Below are 22525 nucleotides of genomic sequence, written 5' to 3' on the forward strand. Positions count from 1 at the left end.
CATTAAAAAGACAAGAAGATTGAAGTAAATAGAAGGAAAAACCTGAAAGTAGTCCAGGGGGTGTTGAAAGCTCTATCTCCTTAGGGGAAATTCTTACCATCCTGTTTCTTGGAAAGATGAAAAATGAAGCTCATCCCTTTTCTGTACTTTGTCAGGTGCTTCTGTTTGAAGAAGCACTCTCATGCTGCATTGTCATTCAGACTCTTTGTTTTTGTTCATTTGTTTTTGGGAATATACTTCTTCCCTGAAGTTATAATATAGGAGAGTTTATTACAGTTCCAGCCTGGCAGGGGAGTGGTGCTTTAGAATGACAGGGGTGTGTGCTTGTGTGCTAAAGCTTCTTAACCTGCTGTGGCATGGGTCTTTGTGAAGCCTCTGGTGCTCTTCTGTCCCCCGGAGCACTATGAAGCCCTGGTGTCTCCCATCCTTGGACCCCTTTTCACCTACCTCCACATGGTAAGAGATTGGTCAAGAAAGGGTAACAAAGAGGTCTCTTAGAGTGGGTGGCCTCTCATGAGTCTCACAAGTCAAGAGCTCCTGAAAGCATCGTCTCCTAGACCTGCCAGGATGGCTGCACAGTCGTCCCATCCTTGCTGCCCTGGATGGAGCAGCTCCCCCAAGAACTAAACTGGTTCTGTTGCCTGCAGACTCAGATTCTGTTCCTGTCCTCCTGTTAACTGAGGAGAGGTGATCAGAGGAGTGCTTTTCCTGGGTCTGTTTCCCTGACTCTGAGATTAAGCAGGGGCACCAGCTGGGCAGAGAATAGGTGTGTCCAGAGAGACTCAGGAATTCTAAAATGTCGTTGATCCTTTCCAAGTAAAGAAGTGTTTGATATGCTGCCCTTGTCGTTGGTGTGAGAGAGGTTACAGAAACCTTATGTGGTTTTTTAAAAAACCTTGTGGGGTATCCCAAGTTTCTGTCATTGTTACCTGGACTCATCCTCAGCTAATTCTAACCATAAAGTGGCCCTTAGATATTATCTTTTCCAACCTTCTCCCCAGTGTAGCACTTACTTCTTCTTTGCTTCCCAGAGGCTTTCCCAAAAATGGCAAGTCATCAACCAGAGGAGCCTGTTGTGGTAAGGGAATATCTCTTCTTGCTTGACAGATGAGCTGGCAGCCAGGTTTGGGGTGGGAGGAGATAGACATGGGGGAGGAAGGACTCTGCCATCCCAGGGCTAGAACAGTAGTGGGTTACAGTCATTCTCAGCCTAGATGGTAGATGGCTTTTCTGTGACCATTAGGCAGACAGCTGAAGCCTTCTCGGGGTACCTTCAGCTGCCTTAGGTGAATGCTGAGACATTCTTACCCACTTAGGATTTTGATCCAGTCCCCTCGAGCCAATGGTATAGTCACAAGTAACAGTGCCCCTCAGTGGATCACTGCTGCCCATTCCTGACGTTTGAGTGGAATGTAGACCAGAGGAAGTCAGGAGAAGGAAGTGGGGCAGAGCGTCTGGCTAGGGTCACTGCTGCTTTTGCATTCCCATGGCACTTGGTTTTCTGCAGTGGAGAAGATGAAACGACAGATGAAAACCCAGAGTCTCAAGAGATGCTGGAGGAACAACTGGTGAGGATGTTAACCCGAGAAGTCATGGACCTGATCAGTAAGTGGCATGGGAACCAGGGGCAGAAGACAAGACTTTTTCTGGAAAGACAACTGGTCACTCACCTACCATGTTTGCAGCAACACTGACAGATTGATGAAAAATAATTAAGTAGAAACTAGGTAATCTTTAAGTCAGCTTAAGGACACTTTATGAATTGTGAATGAACTATAGTTGTTCATACTAAGGCCAGAATATGAGGAAATGGTCTAAAATAGCAGGAGGAATTTGAATTATTGGTAGGAATAACTTACTAGCTTTGTCGAAATAGGAAAAATTTTTAATTCTTAGATATGAAGGTAGTTATATTTCTTTTTTATTTTTTGGTCAGTTCATTTGTTTGCAATTCAGAGTAGACCAAGTATACATATCAGGCATCCTCTCCTGGTCATTTACTCTCAGATAATTCTGTATTTTCCCTCCAGTTGATTGAACTTAAAGAGGGACCAGAACGCATTCTGGTCAAATGCCTCTATTTCTATTGGTGAAGCTGACTTTGTGCCTGGACGGTATCCCACCTCCCCCTGCCCTCACTTGCCCAGAGGTAGTTTGGGATCCACTGGCCTGAGATGGCTGTCATCTGGTGGTGATAAGCCCAGTAACCCTGCTTTCTTGCTTTAGCGGTGTGCTGTGTCGCAAAGAAAGGTGCTGACCACGGTACTGCTCCCCCTGCAGATGGAGATGGTAAGTGAGCCTGTTGCAACTCTTGGAGGTCAGCCCTTCAGCGCCTAAATATTGTTACTTCTGTAACCAGGTCAGTTCCCATAGAAGCTGTGTGCCTAGCAGTCTGGTGTGGAGGAGACTTTGTACATCTAGCTTCCATCCATGCTGGCCCCCTTCCTCTATTCCCCTGCACAGTCCCACCTCAGAGCCTCTGCACTCAGTAATTCCTCTACCTGGAATGATTGTTCTCCCAACAGTGTACCTGGCCCATCCCCTCATTTTTATTCAGGTCTCTCCTCAGGTGTCACCTCTGAGAGGTCTTCTATGACTAGCTTATCAAAAATGGCAACAGCAGCCTCTAGATTCTTCCTCTGCTCTTTCTTCCCAGCACTGATCACTCCCTGACTCCCAACAGGGAAGGGACTTTGTCCTATTCTTATTATATTCTCAGTAGCTAAGTTAGTGTCTGTTGAAGTGTTTCCTCAAATACTTGTTCAACAATGAAATATTTCAGCTTTTTAAGTAACTGTCCAGAAAAATCCCTTGATTTGCAGATGAACAGCTAGATGTATCTCTAGATCTGCCATGGGCAGGGGCGTCTACCTTCATGAGGCTGGGGGGCTGTCCCAGTACCTATAACCACCAGTCAGCCCAAGATACTCACGTCTCCTTCACTCTGTGGGCTTCTGTCAGAAAAGATGGTCTCTATTCTGAAAGGATGGAGCTTAACATTCTGCTCTCTACTTACAGATGAAGAGATGATGGCCACAGAGGTAACCCCCTCAGCCATGGCAGAGCTTACAGACCTGGGAAAATGTCTAATGAAGCATGAGGTGGGTGGAGGGGAAGGTGAGATTTTCTCCTTGCCCAGCTGGGGAGAGCTCGCTTCACTTCTCTCACTTTCTGATGCCATCAGGAGGGTTTTTTGGTAATACTTCTTTATATGAGTTAAAGTTTCTGGTACCTAAAGCCCCCAGAAAACAGTGGGAAAGGCACAAGGCCTTGGTGTTCCCATGCTGGCATGGGCAAAGGTGAAGAAAAACACACAAGCACACTGCTGCCAGTCCCTGATGTTCAGCCTCTCTCAGGCCTGAGCTCCATCTCCTTCCTGTACATCAGTTTTCTTTTCTGTATTGGTTGGTTTATCTTTTCTTGATGGCCTGATAGACATAGAGGAAATGAACCCCTATCTCTTTAGTAGCTGCTTTTATCATTTTCCTGCTTACCTATTAAAACTGTAGCTCCTGATGCACAAGAATACAGAAAGTGTGCTTATTTTCCCATTGTAATCCTCCATCCTTTTCCTTAGGATGTTTGTACAGCGCTATTAATTACAGCCTTCAATTCCCTGGCCTGGAAGGATACTCTGTCCTGCCAGAGGACGACCACTCAGCTCTGCTGGCCTCTCCTCAAACAAGTATGCTTACTCACCCTTTCTCCTTGCCCCTTAAGAAACGGTTGGGTCATGATGACTGAAGTTGGAAGGAATGGGGTGCTGGGGCCTTCAGAGAGTCCCCCTTTGGCCCTAAGCACAGCTGTCTCCCCAGGTGCTGTCAGGGACACTGCTCGCAGATGCTGTCACGTGGCTGTTCACCAGCGTGCTGAAGGGCTTACAGACACATGGGCAGCACGACGGCTGCATGGCTTCCCTGGTCCACCTGGCCTTCCAGATATATGAGGCGCTGGTGAGTGGAGAAAGCCTGGGGGCAGGATGGCTGCGGCTTATCCCTCACAGCCTGCTCCCAGTCGCTTGGGCCTTAATCGTAAATGTAGGCAGCTGCCAGATTGCTAGTGCTGCCCCTGAGACGTGGGTGTGGCGGGGAATTGGGAAGGTGATGGGACCCAAGCCTACGCCATTGAGTGGGTTTATCCCTATTTCTCAGCGTCCCAGGTACCTGGAGATAAGAGCTGTGATGGAGCAGATCCCTGAAATTCAGAAGGATTCGCTGGACCAGTTTGACTGCAAGCTTTTGAACCCCTCTCTGCAGAAAGTGGCTGACAAGCGTCGGAAGGACCAATTCAAACGCCTCATTGCTGGGTGCATTGGGGTAGGTCACGCACCTTCCTTAGTGCTCCCAACCACCTTTGTGGTCTTCTTAGACCATGTGTACAGGCAAACCAGAAACCAGCTGTAGCCATGACTATTATGGTAAGATGATCTGTAAGACAACCCACTACTCAAGACCTAGCATTAGTTCTTTCTCATTTGTCTTCCACAGAAACCCTTGGGCGAGCAGTTCCGAAAAGAAGTTCACATTAAGAATCTTCCCTCACTTTTCAAAAAAACAAAGCCAATGCTGGACACAGAGGTGCTGGACAATGAGGAGGGCGGCCTGGCCACCATCTTTGAACCCTGAATCAAGCTTTTGGGCATCCTTCCTCGACCTTTATTGTCATCTCTTCTTCCCCTTTGTAGCTAATCTCTAGGCCCCTCTCCACTGCCACCTCACTTTTCACCGTTGTCAGCCTGGAGAGATCCAGGTCTGGAGCTGGAGAGAGTGGGCCCTGTGCAGGGCCAGAAGTCATTATGCTAAAGTATCAAGAAAGGGAGTTAGGGCTTATACCATTCTGTCTAGATTTCCCAGGTAACTCCCATCCTACTTGGAGTTTTGCCTTTTCCAAGAGAGAAAAGCTAGAGCAGAGCGGCCCTTCCCCCCAGGCCCTCCCGCCCCCAGGCAGCCATACACCTGTGCAGAGTGGTAACTAGGGGCGCTATACCCGATGCTGCAACTAGCCAGGCTTGCGGCAAGGGCTCAGCCCTGAACTACTACTACTAGTTTCTCCTGGATCATTGAAAGTTCCACTGAGCTCCCTTGCTGCTGGGCTGACAGGGACCTCCCCCATCCCCCAGGGGCGTATCTGGGTCAGGTGCTGGGTGCTGAGCTGAATCTGGCCAGTTCCCACTTGGTTTTGAGCAAGAATCTGGTCACCTGATGGGATCCATGGTTTGAGCCACTGCTAAGCTCTGGGCACAGTATCAAATGTTAGTACCTTCAGGGACCAGGGCTGGGCCAGGGTCTGTAGCGCTAACATCCCTTAGAGCTCACACATTTTGTCCCTCCATGAATGACCCCTCATTGTGGTTTCCCCAGCTCCCAGAGTCCACTCAGGCACAAGAGCCACAGTACCCTATCTAATGTCACGTGATGCCGTTGGCATTTAAGGATAATCCAGACCAACTAGGCTACATCTGTGACAGCAGCTAGCAAAGCCACTGGCCGGTCTCCTCTCCTAGGACTAGCTCAGTCCAGGTGCCTTCAAAAATCTCATGGTCTTTCAGGGCCCTGGTCACTTCCCTCATGGGCCATTTCCAAAAGAAGGAATACGCCTTCCTGTCGCAACCTGTATTGTGAGTCTCCCGTCTGTTCTAGACATCACTGGATGGCCCTATAAGCAGAGGGGACACAGATGTGGGACTCTAGTTAATCCATGTGGAACCCATTTAGAGAGTGTGTCCATGTGCTCCCCAGAGGCCTGGGATCTCTCCAGTCCACTGACCAGGGTTTCGGTGAGGACCGGTGGAGCAGCATGGGCTGAAGCTGCAGCTTTTAGCTGGTGTGGCCCCCAGGCAGGGGCGGGTCAGGGAGAGGTGAAGCTGGGGAGACGACTTGGAGTCCCATTTAGCGCTTTCTACAGCACAGACTTGGTCCGTCCCCTCTTCCTGGGTGGTGCTTTGGGCTTCTTGTCCACTGTGAAGGCCATCTCAGCATGTATCCCTCCAAACTTGTTAGTTGCCTACTCTTCTCTGCAGTGGGGCTGTGGAGGGTATAGTTGTATTTATTGTGTTGTAATATTTTTAACATCCTGTGACTTCATGCTAGAAGTTTTCTATTGTTTATAGAACATTTTTGTAGAAACATTAACTCTAAAGCACATCTGCATGTCAGTAAAAATCTCAGTTTCATACAGAAAGGGCCCCATCTGTTTTTCAAACCGGTGACATACTCCAGGGTCACTGTTCCACATGAGCATCTTGCTAAGGGAGCTGGACAGGAAGAACTGTGACTGGTGGGCCTGCTCTGTCAAGCTCTCTGAAATAGCATGCCAGCCAGAACGAGCTTTCTATTCCTGACATGTAGACTAGGCAGCCCTTACATCCTCTCAGTGTTGTCACTGGTGGCCATGGACCTAACCCAGAGGGGCTTTCCAAGGGGAACTGCTGTTCCTCCTTGTGGGGCTCGTGAGAGTAATGTGACATGACTGCCACAGAGCACCAGTGTTTTCTCTCAGGAACTTCTGGTATCCAGGAAATAGGTTAAGCAGCACATAGTATTTTTCTGTGCTCAGGCTGTGCCCCCAGAAATCACCTCATTTGGCATTTCTCATGAAGCTTAAGAGGGACTTGGCCCTGACCTGCAGTGATGTCTGAGCCCAATGTTCCTACCTAACTGCTAAATGATGCCAAATCTCTTCTGAGGTGAGGCCCCATATTTTTGGACGAAAACTGAAGTGGTCTGCAACAAAAGGATCTTTCTCTGGCTGTGAATTTATTTACATTAAGGCCTTTTACAAAGGCAAAGAAGTCACATTTTGTGGCACATTTAACAAAATGTATTGACTGGAAATAAAGCTGGAATTGTCCCCAGAAAACTCAGGACCCCTAGTGTCACTGGGCTCTCTACGCCAGTCCTGTGGGGACAGGTCAGAACCTAAATCTTCAGGTTGCCTCAGGAGCATCCAATCCCAGCCATCCCAAGTCCAGCGCAGCCTCAATCCATCTGAACTGCATCCAGTTCGTCCAAGAACCGCCGGCACTTTCCCATCAGCACCTTGATGGCTTCACTCACCAGCACATCTGGTGGCAACACTCCTGTTGACTCAACAGAGACTGGGGACCAGAGAGACACTTTAGCCCAGGAGGGCTTACAAAAGCTCCTTATATGGTATCGCTAGACTCCACATCTGAACTCTGCAAGGAAGCTGCAGCACCAAAGAACCCCCACCTCTCACCACCCGCCCCCTCCCCCCGCAACTTGAAACTCACAGATATAATGGTTCCGAACACGAGCAAGCCGTACCACCTTCTTTAGCTTCTCATTCCGGAAGACCTCCCTGCTAAAGGTATCTAGCCGGGGATTGGCAACTCTGGCCACCTTTTTACCTAACGAAAACAAACCATATTATAAATGCATGAGCCCAGAACTTTTATCCCTCTTTGCTACCTTCAAAGAAAATACACTTTAGGTCCTGACCTAAACAGCATCCTAAATCCCATACCTTGGATTTCCTGCACCTCGATAACACCAGGTGAGAAGCACCGGCTCAGCTCCTCAGCTGCGTCCCCTTCCACGGGCTCAAGCAGGGTGATGTCTGGCAGAAGCCTATAACTGGCTGTTGCCACAGGTGAAAACTTGGCATGATCTTTGCCTGGAGGGAAGAGGGAACTCAGAGCCTGGAGGGAGACCCTTCACATTCCCTAAGCTACTTTCAGCAAAGGCCCATTGGCTTTCTGCCTGTTGGGGGCATCTCGGCTGAATCCCTTAGTCGTACCTCACCCCAGTGTAATCAAAGGGTCTCACCAATGCCCTTGACACAGTGCATGAGCAGGTCAATCTCCTGGCCAGGCCGCAGCTGAGCAATGAGGATATCATCATGTACCGGTCGGATCGTGCCCTCCGGGAAGACATCAGCCTGGTTCCCCAGGGGGACCCATGTCATGTGCCTGGTGTACACTGTAGGAGGAAGCATATCAGACCCGACCCCTAAAATTAGCACCCACCAACGGGGGGCCCTCTTCCTCACCCCACCGGTACTCACCTTTGTGGTTGACATAGAGCTCGTTGGGGTCAGAGGAATCTTTAGCAGCATGGGGATTCCGAGTGCACCTGACTTGCAGCCGAAATTGCAGGGTATCTATCTCTGTGCCTTCTTCATCTCCTGCACAAAGGGAGGGGGTGGGGGCTGTTAAAGAGCTAGTGGACATCAGTGCCAGGCACTACACCGAGTGCCTTACGTATTGGGTTGGCCAAAGGGTTCATTTAGTTTTTTCCATAAGATCTCTCGTAGCGCTTAGTTGTCTTTAATTTCATTTGAAACAATTTTGTTAGATCGTATTGTGCATTAAAAAAAAAACCCTATCAAAAGTGGTGCATTTTGCTGTAGCCATTTTAATACTGAAGATGGAAGGAAAAAAGCAACATTTTTGGCATATTATGCTTTATTATTTCAAGAAAGGTAAAAATGCAACTGCAATGCACAAAAAGATTTATGCAGCATATGGAGAAGGTGCTGTGACTGATCAAATGTGTCAAAAGTGGTTTGCGAAGTTTTGTGCTGGAGATTTCTCTAGATGATGCTCCACGGTCGGGCAGACTAGTTGAAGTTGAAAGCGATCAAATTGAGACATTAACTGAGAAAAATCAACGTTATACCTCAGCTGACATAATCGAAATATCCAAATCAAGCACAGAAAATCATTTGTACCAGCTTGGTTATGTTAATCACTTTGATGTTTGGGTTCCACATAATTTAAGTGAAAAAAACCTTCTTGGCTGTTATTTCTGCATGCGATTCTCTACTTAAACATAAGGAAAATGTTCTGTTTTTGAAACAAATTGTGACGGGGGATAAAAAGTGGATACAATAATGTGGAATGGAAGACATAGTGGGGCAAATAAAATGAACCACCACCAACCACACCAAAGGCCAGTCTTCAACCAAAGAAGGTGACGTTGTATATATGGTGGGACTGGAAGGGAGTCTTGTGTTATAAGCTCTTTCCGGAAAACCAAACGATTAATTCCAGTAAATACTGCTCCCAATTAAACGAACGGACAGCAGCACTCGACAAAAAGTGTCCGGAATTAGTCAACAGAAAACGCATAATCTTCCATCAGGATAACGCAAGATCATGTTTCTTTGATGACCAGGCAAAAACTGTTACAGCTTGGCTGGGAAGTTCTGATTCATCTGCTGTATCCATCAGACATTGCACCTTCGGATTTCCATTTATTTCAGTCTTTACAAAATTCTCTTAATGGAAAAAAACTTCAACTCCCTGGAAGACTGTAAAAGGCACCTGGAGCAGTTCTTTGCTCAAAAAGATAAAAAGTTTTGGGGAGATGGAATTATGAAGTTGCCTGAAAAATGGCAGAAGGTAGTGGAACAAAACGGTGAATATCTTGTTCAATAAAGTTCTTGGTGAAAATGAAAAATGTCTTTTATTTTTACTTAAAAGCTGAAGGAACTTTTGGCCAACCCAATACATTTCTCTCATCCTCTTGGCAAACCTAGTAAGGCTAGGGCAAGTGTTCTCACAGACAACAGCACTGATGTACCAAAAGATTGGTAATGGGCCAAGGTCATACAGTCATCAATCAAGGATTCAAACACAGGCAGTCTAATTCTAGAATCCACTTCAGAGAGCTACCCCTCTTTCCCCAAAATTTAATTTTCTCAAACCCTCACCTTGGTTCCGATATTCAAAAAGACGGGGATCAGCACGAATGGGGATGAGTCCCAAGCGGTGAGCAAGGATCTCATCCTGGACAATGGAAGTGTTGTTGTACACCAGGACCTTCTCCACAGCCATGGTTGGCACCTGCCCAAGAAAAGAGGCACCAATACAGGGATATGTGTATAAAAACAGATGATTGAACTTGGCGTACCCCCCAAAAAATAATAAATAAATAAATAAAATTTAAAAAAAAAAAGAAAAGAGGCACTCATCTACAAAGACCCTGTAGACGCCCCATCTACTCCCTGCCTTCTGACATAGGGAGATAGAGACTTCTTCCTAGAAGAATGCTTGATGAAAAGTTTACAAAGAATGAGCAGGAGGAATGCTCAGCAAAACTGCAGGAAAAATACCCCTTGAGACAATTCTACAAGTGAGGTTTCCCCACACAACTCCACCTCTGCCACCGTGCCCACCAATACCTCAGCTAATAGAATGCGTCGAAAAGCATTGGCGATGGCTGCGTCGATTCCCACCATGTCAAACTCCAATGAGTTTTCATCCATGTGTACCACATCCACACGGAAATTCTAAAGGGACAGGAAAAACACTAAATGAGGCCTGCTCTCTGTATAGTCAATATACCTCCCCGCCCCCAGATAGTCCCCTCAAGAACCTCCGTTTGCCCAAATATCCCTCATTAGATGTTCCTTTCTCCCCCAATCCTTTATTAGTTTCTGGAAAAGTCTTCATTTTTATTTTCCATTCATTTAAAACTGTCTGCAAAAGAAAAATAAATAAATAAATAAAACCGTCTGCAATGTGGATTCCAGCCGGGCCATCCACAGAGGCTATTTTACTAAAGAACAGACTCCTATATGGCTCAGTCCAGTTGATATTTCTCAATGCTTATCTTACTAGACACCTCTGCTGCATCTGACATTGTTGAGAGAATCCCATTTCCACACTCTACTGCCTTGATTTCTGAGCACCAATCTTCTGTTCTCTTCCTTCTCTGATCAATCCTAAATTCACAATCTCGCACCTACTATATAAATGTTACTATTTCCCAAGTTTTTCTCTCTCTCCCGGGTGACCTCATCCGCACTCATGGTTTTAGCAACTATCTACAAACAACTCTCCAAATTGTATCTCACTTCTTATCTCATATATTTATATATCCTACTAGCCTGCTAGCCTTCTCCACCCACAGGAAACAATGCATCAACACTGCCCATCCCCAGACCCATTTCTCATCACTAAATGACACCACCATCCATCAAAGCAGTTCACCAACAAGCTAAGTAATTTTACACCCCCCCTCACAGCCCACATCCAAGCAACTACCAAATTTACCTTCTGTCTCCCCTGTGCTCTATTTCCATGATCACAATCTTAGTTTCTGCCTTCAGCCTCAGCTTTCCTGTGCAATTCTGTCACAAATCTGCACACCCCATATGATGATCCTCAAATCCATTCTCTCCCAACCATGAAGCTTGCAGATGTGATCATACTTGCTTAAGAGCTCTTCAAAAGCTCCCTATCACCTACAGTGCCTAAAATGCACTTCAGTCTTGCCGACCACTCACGCTGACCCACTTTATATTCTAGCAACAATGAACTGCTTGGACACTCCTCACCCTCCACTGTTCTCAGCTTCTGCTCATCATTCAAGGCTGAACTTAGATGTCATCTCCTTCAAGAAATCTTCCATACCTCTCTCCCCTCTTCTCATTCTGAATTAAGTGCCTGTGCGGGATACCCCACCCCATCCCTGTCATCCTTTTTTGCTTTCAACCGCCTTTACCACATTACACTGGACTCATTTGTTTATGCACGCTCTTCAACAAAACTGAACATCTTGTTCACAGAACAGCGAAGAAATCGTGTACACCGAGTACCTAGCACATTGCTCAATATACGGAGCGAACCCCAAGTGCGGCAGGAAAGACAGGGACGAACCCAAGGACAGCCTCCTCATACACAGACGTTAGGCAAAAGGCAAAGCCACCTCTTCTCCTTCTTTTGCACTTAATGAGATTACGAAGCATGTAGGAATGGCATCAGCAACAAGAACATAAATTACACCTAGATTAAGCTTTGTGACATCTGAATAGGGAACCCTGACGAGAAAACCCACAGAGCTTGGCCGAGCATGCGCAATAAAAACGCACAGGCTGCAGCTGACTGCTATACAACCTTCCGCACCTGGCGCTTGACTAGTAAGGGAAAATGGCTTTTAAAAGCGCGGTGGTGGGGCTTCCTAGGTGGCGCAGTGGTTGGGAATCTGCCTGCCAATGCAGAGGATCCCTGCTCCAGGAAGATCCCACATGCCGCGGAGCAACTAAGCCCGTGTGCCAAAAAAAAAAAAAAAAAAAAAAAAAGTGCGGTGGCTTTAGGAGACGAACGTGCAAGAGAAACTGATGTAACCAGGTGCAATGAAGATCCCACCTCATTCTCCCAACAATGAATATTCCGCCCCTAATCAAAGAAACATGTACCCATTCGAGGAATTAAAATGAAATAAAAGGGGGTGGGGTGCTCAGAAAGCCCCTCGGGTGTGCTCCTCACTCGCGAGGACGCCCGCATTCTTCTGAGTGCGTACTTTCGCTTCTGCCCCTTAATAAATTGCTTCTTTCTTTCTCTCTACGCCTCAGAGTCTGTGTGTGACTTTTTGTGTGTTCCCTGTCCAAATCCTCTTGGGCGGGTAGAACAAGAACCTGGACCTTTAATTTAGCCTGTCCGGCATCACAAGGACAGCTACCGAGGCACAGGCTGCTCAGATCACAAAGTCCGATCCCCATACCCTCTCCGGACACCTCCAGGTCCACCCACCTTCTCGAAGCGGTCCTGGTCCCAAGCATCATCGTAGCCCGAATAGTTACCGGGAAAGTCGGTGGTATGAACCTACAGCAAAGAAAGACGAGCCTGTCCGCGAAGCGGCAGCGAGGCCAAGCCCGTCCCCACTCTGACCCCAACTCATCCCTGTTCCGCTCTCATTTCTCCTCCCGAGCGCAAAGCCACAAGGCTTACATTGCGAATCCCGAACTCCCCTAGAACCACGCGGCTCCGCATTTCCTCCACAGCCTGGGCAGCCGCCATCTTCAACTCCTCCACGTGACCAGGGTACCTAACTGGTGATTATGTTCTAGTCGCCCTCCTCTGTCTCCGAGGAGACGCACCACCGCCTGGAATCTTAAATATCGCGAGACTCTGCCCCGCCTCCGTCCACGTCCTCAGCTACCGGAAGTCAGTTTGGGCCAAACATCCGGCTTTCTCTTTTTTGCGTTCCGGCCCATCTCATCTTTCTTTCGTGTCCCTGAACCAGTCCTTATCTCAGGCCCCCGTCTCTCCCACTCCTCCTCTGCGCGGGACTAGCGCGGGTTTTAGCGACGGGAGCCCTCGAGGGACATGGCGACTCCGGCGGCGCCGGCCGGCGGCTCCCGCAACGCGGCTGGCCCGGAATGGGGAGGGTTCGAAGAAAACATCCAGGTAATGGCCCCATGGCTCCGGCTGCCAGCAGCACCAGGGCCGCCAGCCGTCCTGAAGTGTCATGGGGATGCTCCCTCGGAGCCTGGAAGTCTGCTCCACTTGCAACCCTTTTTCTCTTCTTTGGGCCTTCGTGTACACGAAGGGCAGTGGGACTAGTGCTGACCTAAAAGGTCCAGACTGGTACTCCGGGCAGGGGGCCTCGGGTCTCTGGGCCCGCTTGCTCTTGCTTTCCGCACAAGTTAGAAGGTCGGTCCGGGTCGGGTATGGCGGGGGGCGGGAGGGGGATTGGGGGTGGGCGGGATTCACTGGCCAGAACGACACTGTGTGCGCACAGCCTTGTTTGGGGGTTGGGAAAGACAAAGGAAATAGGTACTCTGCAGCCCTTTGGGGCTTTGGTAGGGAAGGTAGGAGAAAGATGTGTATGGAAGACAGGGAATAGGGTTCCCAGGCCAGAAAAGAGAGCCAAACAACCAAGGGTTCCAGAGAGCAAACGAGGGGAAGAGAGGGGCATGATCTATGGTAATTCCAAGCCATATCCCCAGCAGTGGGAGAACAGAGCCCCAAACTCAGTGGTGAACAGAGAAGGACTTAACGGATGGAACAGTGAGGTCCTGCACTCTAGGATCTGTCGTCTTCACAGGGCGGGGGCTCAGCTGTGATTGACATGGAGAACATGGATGACACCTCAGGCTCCAGCTTCGAGGACATGGGTGAGCTGCATCAGCGCCTGCGTGAGGAGGAAGTGGATGCTGATGCAGCTGCTGCTGAAGAAGAGGATGGGGAGTTCCTGGGCATGAAGGGCTTTAAGGGACAGCTAAGCCGGCAGGTGGCTGATCAGGTAAGCAAGACGGACTCCCTGACAGGTGAAAACGTATACCTAGGAGGCCCCTGGTTCTGGAGTTGGTGTTGGTGAAGTTCAGTTAGAACCATGTAGAAATCCAACAGAAAATAAGCAATAGAGCCAAGAGTCTCACAATAGCCTCCCACCCCACCCGTCTTCCTTGCTTCAGATGTGGCAGGCAGGGAAGAGACAAGCCTCCAGGGCCTTCAGCTTGTATGCCAACATCGACATCCTGAGACCCTACTTTGATGTGGAGCCTGCCCAGGTGCGAAGCAGGTGAGGATCCTCCTCGTGACAGAAGCTGCCCTCCTAACACCTAGTCCTTCATCTAAACTACAACCAGACACCAGACCCCTAGACTCCCCTCTTCATGACCCAACCACATCATACCTCTTAGTCATGGAACAGGGCATGTCCATAACACATTGCCTTCCTCTTTTCCGTCTAGGAAACTACTCATCTTCCCTCAAAGCTTAGCTCAGATGTCACTTCCTTTGCTCCCCATTCCCAGTTTGTCCTTTCCTGGTGCTCCAGTAGGGCTCTGTGCTTTCCTCTAACAGATGATACTTTAGCAGTGCTGTACTTTGTTATTCCTGGGTCCGTCTCCCCAGAGATCTCCTCAGACGCAGGCTCTGTTTTGTTTACCTTTTTATTCCCAGCACCAGAACAGTCTCTGAACTGGAATATCAGTACATAGTTGTTGAATGGCTTTTCAAGAACTGGATTTAATCTTGGTTTGGTTCTTTGTTTATCCTTTAATTCAGCCAGTGCTTATCAAATACCCAGTACCACTCAGCAAGTATTTACTAAGCTTTTGCTCTGCAGCAGGCACTATAGTGGCTGTGTCTGATTCTGTGGTGAAGATAGATGGGAGCCTTACCCTGGAGTGCAGCCCTCGAGCACTCATTGGCCATGAAGGGACATGCAGGAGGGACACCTGACCCAGGGTTGGCTGGAGGGTTGGATAAGGCAACTTTCTCAGAGGAAGTAAAATCCAGTCAAGATCCAAGGTATTATTAGGAGCTAGTTACTTAAGAAGTGGGCACTTTTATTCCTTTTCCTGGAATTTTCATACCACTTCAAATATATTTTTCAAGAAAACGCTCAGTGGTGCCTGTAGGAATGGTAAGCAGGAAGAGGCAGGAGGCACACTGGTTCCCTCAGGTAACAGCTTTCCTTCTAAACCTTTCCCAGGGCTTTACAATCACAGCCTTGAATTTGGGGCATTCTCTGCTAAGGTTTGCATTTCTTTTAAAGGGGAGCAGGTCACATAAATAAGTGGCCAAGCCCTCTCCCAAGGCCCAGCGGGGCTCTCTAAATTCTCCATGTTGCTGCTGCATCAGCACAGCATCAGAGGGTGTTCTTTCTGGAAGTATTTTCAGGGGCAAGAAAGTGATTTCCTCAATTCCTTGTCTGTCTGTACTACTCTCTTCTCCCTTTACCATCCAGCATGTTCTCTTCAGTTAGTGAGGTGACTAAGATTCAGGCTTTCCAGAACCTCACAGCCTAGTGCTGTCTCTGCTCTCATGTCTCCTCTCCCCTCCCAGGCTCCTGGAATCCATGATCCCTATCAAGATGGTCAGCTTCCCCCAGGTGAATAGGGGGTGGCATGTCTGGAAGAGCCGGGGGAGGCACTAGGGCAGAGGGTGGCACCACCAGCCAAAGCCTGGGAAGGCATAAACAGAAGAGCCATTGTACCCTCCAGCCTGAGTGAATTGGTATGTTGACAGAAAATCGCAGGTGAGCTCTATGGACCTCTCATGCTTGTCTTCACGCTGGTGGCCATCCTCCTCCATGGAATGAAGACGTCTGACACCATTATTGTAAGCGGGACACGGGACTGGGGGGAGGGTGGCTGAAATGAGTTGAAAGCTGCCCAAGGAGACAGTGGATTGAATTAGAAGTAGCCTCTAAGGAAGGCCCTGGGTGAGGCTGAGACCAGAGGCCTCCCAGGACTAATTAGAGCCTTCACCCCACAGCGGGAGGGCACCCTAATGGGTACAGCCATTGGCACCTGCTTCGGGTACTGGCTGGGCGTCTCGTCCTTCATTTACTTCCTCGCCTACCTGTGTAACGCCCAGATCACCATGCTCCAGATGCTGGCGTTGCTGGTAAGGAGTCCAGCACGTGGTGGGCAAGGGTGGTCTTAAAAGAGCAACCAGGCTTTGGTCTGCATCTATCCTGGGGCGCCCTGGCCAGTGGACCATTACTTCCCAGGGTCCCCATGAAGGTCCAGAGGCCAGCCCAGCCTGAGTGATTTTCCTCTCCACCTTCCTTCTTCCTAGGGCTACGGCCTCTTTGGGCACTGCATTGTCCTGTTTATCACCTATAACATCCACCTCCATGCCCTCTTCTACCTCTTCTGGCTGCTGGTGGGTGGGTTGTCCACCTTGCGCATGGTAAGCTGGGCAGAAGGTTTCCAGGGGTGGGCTATCCTCCCAGGGAGTTGGGAAAACAGCCCAGAGCTCAGACCCAATCCCACAAAGGGTTCTGAATGGGAGGGAAGAGCCCAAAGATGGTCCTGCTCTGGGTAAGAGTGGCTTCTCCACACCACTCACTTGGAGCAGGCCCTCTGAGCTGTATTCCTGTTGCCCTAGGTGGCAGTGTTGGTGTCACGGACTGTGGGCCCCACACAACGGCTGCTCCTCTGTGGCACCCTGGCTACCCTGCACATGCTTTTCCTGCTCTATCTGCATTTTGCCTACCACAAGGTGGTAGAGGGTAAGTGACAGAGGGCCTGGGTATGGGGGAGGGGGAGGACAGCTGCCGAGGGCAGGGCCCCACCAACCCTCACTCACTTTCCATCTTCCTTCTTTCAGGGATCCTGGACACGCTGGAGGGCCCCAACATCCCGCCCATGCAGAGGGTCCCCAGAGACATCCCCGCTGCGCTCCCTGCTGCTAGGCTTCCCACCACCGTGCTCAATGCCACAGCCAAGGCTGTCGCGATGACCCTACAGTCACACTGACCCCACCTGAAATCCCTGGCCGACCCCCTTTCCCCCAGCTGCGAAGCAGAGGAAGATTAAAGGACAGTACTGATGACCTGTGTCTCTTTGATGGGGTCTGCAGCTGCCACAGAGCTATAGCCACTTAAGCACCTCCTTGATGCCTGGCGGGCTTCTGAAGGGCACAAGGCCAGGAACTCCTGACCAGGACTGCAGGGCTCTGCAGCCAGTGTAGAAAGTGGGTCAGCTCCTCAGAGGTCCTCTTACCACCTACCCCTTCTTTCCTCTTTCTCTCTCCCACATTGTCTTGCTAAATATAGACTTGGTAATTAAAATATTGATTGAAGCCTGGAACTGCAGCTACCCATTCCAGTGGTCCTCCTTGCCACCTGGCTTCCTGTACACTTTCCGGTTCTGTGAGTAGCAGTAATGTCACATGCTCCCTTCATTATACCCCTGTCCGAACATAATGAAAGTGGGACAGCCCAGACTACACTGAAAGCAGACTGAATATGGAGGCTGCCCCCAGGGCAAGGGGGCACAAGATCCATGCAGCATCAGGGAGGCCTCAAACTCAAGAACTGTAAGTCTGATGGAACAGTGCACCCATCGTAAGTCTGGGCTAAGCCTCACTCTTGGGGTGCCTGTGGAGCAGTGACAATTGGACAAAAACTTACAGACTCAACACCATGTCATCATGAGGCCCTTATGCTAATTTTTCTGTGGGAGCTCACATTTGAAGCCAAACTTGGCTTTGCCCTGTTTATACTGGGGCCAGAGGATGCTTTCTTCAGTTCTCTCAGTCCTTCAAGAGTGCTGCTTACTCTTAAAAGCAATAACCACCCCAAGCACAGCACCATCCACCCCCAGTACCCATTTAATCTGTTCCACTGAAGGAGTTAATTCAGGTGGTTAATGGAGGGAACAGAATCTTTGACTTACCTTCACTATGTTTATATTCATTTTTTAAAAATTCACTACCCTAGTAAATCTGGGTCAACATTTTTCCCTTCTAATAAAGGGACTATGAAAGATGTGCCCTTCATTTGTCCTATGTGACCCTATGTGATATGAGGCCCCTACACTATCACAAGTGGACAAAGTTCTGAGGGCAATGCCTGTATTGTGCACTGTGCCCTTCCTGAAAGCTCCAGCGCACTTTCCACGGCCTCACAACCACTCCAGGCTGCTCATCCTGGCATCCCCTTTTGCTGCTGGAGTGGCATTTTGGCTACTCCAGTCTCGGGTACTGAGAACGTCAGAGCATCAGCAGTGCCCTAATCACCTGGTAAAGGAACGGCACCAGCACCTTGCATCTACCTGCGGCTCACCTGCTCCAAAGACCCTTCGGGGTGCCTCTGTGCCTGGCAACTCGGGGGCCGCCGCCGCGAGGTCGCCATCTTGGCGAGGAGCACGTTGGGGGGGGGGTCCTCGCGGCTGGAATCCCCGCAGACGCCGCGGCTTTGGTCACGAGGGCGGGGCGCGGCGCGGCGCGGATTAAAGGGCCCTAGGGACCTCCAAACTGCAAGGCGGCGGCGGGGGCGAGGGGGTGGGAGCAGGGGGGGCGTACCCGGAATCCAGGCGAAGGCACCGAGGCTCTGGCCCTTAGGAACGGGGAACGGCGAGAAAATGAGCGAAAGAACCCTGCACGCTAAGTCTCCAACGCCACCTCCGCGTGACGTGCCTCCATTCTCCTCTCCCCATCCCTTGCCCGTCCCAGGCTTCCACCCCGCCAGCTACTTTCCACCTGTCGTCTGGCCCCACACCCAGGGGAAGTGACTCCCCACCGCTCCTGAGCGCCCAGTGAGCGCAAACCTCGTGGGCCCGCGTGGCCTAGGCCGGGCAGGGGGCGGGGCGAGAGGCGGTGACGCGGCCGTTGCCATGGGAACCCGCCGCCCGCTCCGGCGCCTCAGCCTGAGCCAGAGCCGCCGCCTGCCGCCCGCCGCCCGCCGCCCGCCGCCCGCCGGCCCGCCCGCCCCGGGCTCTCCCTGCGGGGCGGTAGGGAGAGCTGGGCTGCAGGAAGGGAGGGAACCGATGCGGCCTCCGAGCGGAGACCGGTCCCGTGCGTCCTAAACCGAGGCTCTTGGGTCGCAGCCGCCGCAACCGCGAGGGACGAGGACCAGCGCGGAGCAGCGCCCGCCCGGCCCGGGAACGCGCGCCCCGGCCCGCCGCCCAGACACGGACGGCACGGTCCGCCCCGGCCCCAGCGCCGCGTGGTGTCAGCCCCGCCGGCGACCTCGGCGCCTCCGCAATCCCGGCCGGCTCCCGCCCGGGCCCCGGCGCTCCTCTCCGCCGCCGCCGCCCCCGCCCCCGCCCCCGCCGCCGCCGCCGCCCGCGCCTCTGCCTCCCCCTCTGCCCCCGCTGCGTCCGCGACCCCAGCCCGGGCCCCGACCCCGGCCCCGACCCCGCCCGCGGCCCCGCCAACCTCGGCCGCGGCCCGGGCCCCGGCCCCGGCCCCGGCCCCGGAGGCCCAGCCGTGGGTACGATGCTGCCCAGCTCCATCCAGATTTCGGGGGAGCCGCTGTCAGGCGCCGAGGTGCGGGACATCTGCCGCGGCCTGCGCGACAACGCCGTGCGCCTGCTCTCACTGCGCGGCTGCCGTCTCTGCGACCGCGACTTCGGCCGCATCTGCCGGGCCCTGGCCGGGGCCACGTCCCTGGCGCAGCTCAACCTTAACCTGGGCGTCGTGTCCAGCCCCAGCCGCATCAAGCAGCTGGCGGAGGCGCTGCGGACCAACCGCTCCATCCAGTCCCTCTTGTGAGTGCGCTCCCTCGAAAAGGGGTCCCCGGCACTGCACCCCTCCTCGCGTTCCCCCTGCCATCTCCTGTTCCTCCACAAACCTACTTGTACCTGTCTTTGCACCAACCTACCTTCTCACCCCTATTCACACACCTCATTCCTCTGCCCATGCCTCCACAACACCCTCCAAGCTCCTGCCTCATCTCCAGGCTTTGAACACCAGCCGCACCCCAAGTGAGATAGAATACCCACCCCCTCCTGGCAGGGCCCGTGTACCTCCCAGTCTAATCGCCTGCACTGACTTCTCCGGGGCAGCTGTTCAGTATCCAAGAAGGAATACTCCCCTGAGGACTAGATCCCTGCCCCTACATTCTGTCCAAAACATCACCCACACACCCATTCTCTGTGTTCTAATCTGGTTCCCAGTCCCTGCCCCAGAAAAGAAACTGAATTCGCCTTCTAACTGCATTCTTTAAGAATCTAGAATTTTCTTTCTTCCTTCCCAAGGCCTCTCCCAAGTGCTATGACTGAATGTCCTCATCTCTAGGGCTCACCATTAGAGAGGCGGTGCCCCTTCCCCCTTACAGATGACTACAGTAACCTCTGCTTTCTTGTCTCACCCCCTCACCCCCAGCCTGCATGGGAGCCCCCTGACAGATGCAGGGCTGGCCTTGCTGAATCCAGCCCTGGCCCTCCACCCTGCCCTCGTGGCTCTGGACCTGGGGGACTGCATGCTGGGTGATGAAGCTATCAACCTCATCTGTGGCCTCCTTCCCCCTGACGGGGCCAAGTCTGGTGAGCGGGGCCCTGCTGAAGGCATGGGCTGCTGTGGCCTTGATGAAAAGCAAAGTGCAGAGGGCAGGGGGCGCGGCCCAGAGACAAGAGCTCTGACTGTGTGGGTGAGAATGTTTTTCAAATCCTCTCAAGTGGGAGAAGGATTGAGTGCTGAGCAGGAGGGAGACTCAGGGATCTAGACTGCAGCAGGCAGGAAAGGCATGGGTCGCTAATGTCCCTGAAGCTCTGTGGAGGGAGTGGGGTGGCTCTCAGTCACTAGGGACACCCCAGAGATCCCCGGGTGGGGGAGGGGCTTGAGACAGGCCTGACCTTTTCCATCCTGGCTTCTCCATATGATACTGCCCAGGCTTGAAGGAGCTGACGCTGAGCGCCAACCCTGGCATCACCCCTAAGGGCTGGAGCCGCCTTGCCATTGCTGTGGCCCACAGCTCCCAGGTCCGCGTCCTCAATCTGGACTACAACCCCCTGGGTGAGGCTCAGTAAAGGCCCCTTTGATTCTCACCACCCCTCACCCCCATCCAAGAACCTGGGGCCATCAGTTGCCATGGTAACCACCACACTGGGGAAGGAAACAAAAAGGGGGTTTCTGGATGGAAGCAGAGGAGCCACCTGTGTGGACGACCAGATGACCAACAGGTAGAACAGAGCAGCCATCAATCACCACCCCTGGGCCTGGCTTGCTTCACCCATTCACTTGCCAGTCACTGTGCTTCCCTCCTGGCCACCTACCAATTACCAGCGTTTCCTGGCCTAGGGGTAGAATCTAAGGTTGTCAGGGCAATGGGGAGGCTGTGGGGAGGAAGGGTTAGCAGGCCTGCACATGACTGCAGGTGAGTGTGTGCATGTGTGCTGTCTCCTCAGGTGACCACGTAGCAGGGATGCTGGCCGTAGCTGTGGCCTCCAGCCGCACCTTAGAGGTCCTAGACTTGGAGGGCACAGGGCTCACCAACCAGTCAGCTCAGGTAAGCAGTCTGCATGTTTGGGGATGGGTCAGGGGTTGAGGTTAGCCAGTGTGTATGTGGACACACTGAGGAGCCGCCTTAACTGTGTTCATCCTTTTCCATACTCTTCCCCACTGCAGACCCTGCTGGACATGGTGGAAAATTACCCCACAGCTTTGCGGAGTCTGGTGTTGGCTGAGAACAGCATTAGCCCGGAGCTGCAGCAGCAGATCTGTGACCTCCTCTCTGAGGGGGAGGAGGAGGAGGAGGTGGCAGGAGGGGCTGGTGACACCCAGGAAAGAGAGAGAGGACGGGAGCCTGCTGCCCACCAGAGGGGCAGTAGCTCCTGGATGTGCCCCAGTGGTAAGAGCCCCAAGGGTTGATCAGAGCCAGGTCTGGAAGAGGCTTGGGACCAGGGAGAGTGGGTGTGGGAAACTTAGGCCACTTCTATTTGTGGTCCCCAGTGGAGGAATGCATGGTGGTCTGAACACCCCTCTGCCCTTCCGCAGATCCCAGCTCTCAGATGGTGCTAATGACGTCAGGACTAGGGGACAGTCTGTTGGCTGAGACGGAGATGTGACTCTCCACTTGGGCTTCTGCACATCATTATGTTTGTGTCTCCAGCACTTTGCCCCAGATATCAGGCTCAGGCCCTGGGGCTTAGGAGGGTGGGGGGTGGTGTGCCTGGGGCTCTGGTAGCTCCTGGCAGCATGGTGGGAGGCTCTAGAAGCTGTGACTAAACAAAATCCTTGGGGGCACTGGAACCCAAGGCAATGCGTCTGGACTTTTTGGCAGCTCTGGCTGCAGCCCGCTGGCTCGGAAGAGATTTTATGAACTCGACAACGTGGCGTGTGGCTCTGGTCACTGGGGGCTGGCAGTAGGGGAGGAATTGGAACTACCACTAAACATCACTAGGGGGCAGTGCCACCCCACAGCCCAAGCTCCAGGCAGCGTCCACTGGCCCCAAATGTCTCAAACAGGCCCGGCTCTAGGACCTGGGTTCTGGGGTGACACCTTACACAGGCCCTGTAAGGATCATAACTGAAGTAAAGAGCCCCCTAGGCTGGGTTGGACCCTACCTCAAGGAGGGACTCAGGGGCCCTGCC

At 51.9% G+C, this 22525-nt stretch overlaps 4 protein-coding genes across 9 annotated transcripts in view; 3 read left to right on the forward strand and 1 right to left on the reverse strand.

Moving 5' to 3' along the window:
* XPO5 (exportin 5) overlaps positions 1-6645 on the forward strand; it is a 54036-nt gene extending 47391 nt beyond the window's left edge. For 3 of the 4 annotated variants that reach the window (XM_057700674.1, XM_057700675.1, XM_057700676.1), the window contains 9 exons: positions 359-456; positions 1032-1078; positions 1508-1605; positions 2227-2289; positions 3019-3101; positions 3578-3685; positions 3816-3953; positions 4152-4316; positions 4488-6645. In XM_057700674.1, the coding sequence (XP_057556657.1) occupies positions 359-456; positions 1032-1078; positions 1508-1605; positions 2227-2289; positions 3019-3101; positions 3578-3685; positions 3816-3953; positions 4152-4316; positions 4488-4625 (938 nt within the window). In that variant the 3' untranslated portion in view covers positions 4626-6645. Of the gene's footprint in view, positions 1-358; positions 457-1031; positions 1079-1507; positions 1606-2226; positions 2290-3018; positions 3102-3577; positions 3686-3815; positions 3954-4151; positions 4317-4487 lie in introns of those variants that run through there. The other variant, XR_009048190.1, reaches the window with a different exon arrangement.
* POLR1C (RNA polymerase I and III subunit C) lies at positions 450-12837 on the reverse strand. Of its 3 annotated transcripts, none has more exons than XM_057700679.1 (9): positions 12698-12837; positions 12500-12571; positions 10147-10254; positions 9676-9808; positions 8026-8145; positions 7788-7940; positions 7486-7635; positions 7253-7369; positions 450-1501 (listed from the first exon to the last, which is right to left on the reverse strand). In XM_057700679.1, coding segments are annotated over exons 1-9 (924 nt in total). In that variant the 5' UTR covers positions 12767-12837; the 3' UTR covers positions 450-1499. The 3 variants fall into 3 exon arrangements, with proteins under 3 accessions (XP_057556662.1, XP_057556660.1, XP_057556661.1); XM_057700677.1 differs by lacking the exon at positions 450-1501 and adding an exon at positions 6739-7096; XM_057700678.1 differs by lacking the exons at positions 450-1501; positions 12500-12571 and adding an exon at positions 6739-7096 and having other exon boundaries at positions 12698-12829.
* A 76-nt stretch (positions 12838-12913) lies between these two features.
* Positions 12914-17279, forward strand: YIPF3 (Yip1 domain family member 3). Its single transcript, XM_057700525.1, has 9 exons — positions 12914-13156; positions 13797-13994; positions 14167-14273; positions 15545-15590; positions 15728-15820; positions 15977-16108; positions 16283-16396; positions 16595-16718; positions 16817-17279. The coding sequence occupies exons 1-9, from the start codon at positions 13076-13078 to the stop codon at positions 16963-16965; spliced, it is 1044 nt and encodes a 347-aa protein (XP_057556508.1). The 5' UTR covers positions 12914-13075; the 3' UTR covers positions 16966-17279.
* Positions 17280-19388: 2109 nt separating this feature from the next.
* On the forward strand, positions 19389-22227 carry LRRC73 (leucine rich repeat containing 73). The gene is made up of 6 exons (XM_057700284.1): positions 19389-19701; positions 20318-20478; positions 20825-20947; positions 21340-21440; positions 21560-21782; positions 21929-22227. Exons 1-6 carry the CDS (start codon positions 19430-19432, stop codon positions 21997-21999), a joined length of 951 nt encoding a protein of 316 aa, XP_057556267.1. The 5' UTR covers positions 19389-19429; the 3' UTR covers positions 22000-22227.
* The last annotated feature ends 298 nt before the right edge of the window (positions 22228-22525 follow it).

The sequence above is a fragment of the Hippopotamus amphibius genome, chromosome 11 (genome assembly GCF_030028045.1).
Source record: "Hippopotamus amphibius kiboko isolate mHipAmp2 chromosome 11, mHipAmp2.hap2, whole genome shotgun sequence".
Classification (NCBI taxonomy): domain Eukaryota; kingdom Metazoa; phylum Chordata; class Mammalia; order Artiodactyla; family Hippopotamidae; genus Hippopotamus; species Hippopotamus amphibius.

Bases quoted from the DNA above. Each gene is read 5' to 3' on its own strand.
- YIPF3 (XM_057700525.1), top strand. From the start codon at position 13,076: ATGGCGACTCCGGCGGCGCCGGCCGGCGGCTCCCGCAACGCGGCTGGC. The intron at 13,157-13,796 runs GTAATGGCCCCA...TCGTCTTCACAG, and splicing joins GGTTCGAAGAAAACATCCAG to GGCGGGGGCTCAGCTGTGAT. The intron at 13,995-14,166 runs GTAAGCAAGACG...TCCTTGCTTCAG, and splicing joins GCCGGCAGGTGGCTGATCAG to ATGTGGCAGGCAGGGAAGAG.
- LRRC73 (XM_057700284.1), top strand. From the start codon at position 19,430: ATGCTGCCCAGCTCCATCCAGATTTCGGGGGAGCCGCTGTCAGGCGCC. The intron at 21,441-21,559 runs GTAAGCAGTCTG...TCCCCACTGCAG, and splicing joins TCACCAACCAGTCAGCTCAG to ACCCTGCTGGACATGGTGGA. The intron at 21,783-21,928 runs GTAAGAGCCCCA...GCCCTTCCGCAG, and splicing joins CTCCTGGATGTGCCCCAGTG to ATCCCAGCTCTCAGATGGTG.
- POLR1C (XM_057700677.1), bottom strand. From the start codon at position 12,766: ATGGCGGCTGCCCAGGCTGTGGAGGAAATGCGGAGCCGCGTGGTTCTA. The intron at 10,255-12,499 runs GTGGGTGGACCT...CTGTCCCTTTAG, and splicing joins ACCAGGACCGCTTCGAGAAG to AATTTCCGTGTGGATGTGGT. The intron at 7,636-7,787 runs GTGAGACCCTTT...TCTTCCCTCCAG, and splicing joins GCACTGTGTCAAGGGCATTG to GCAAAGATCATGCCAAGTTT.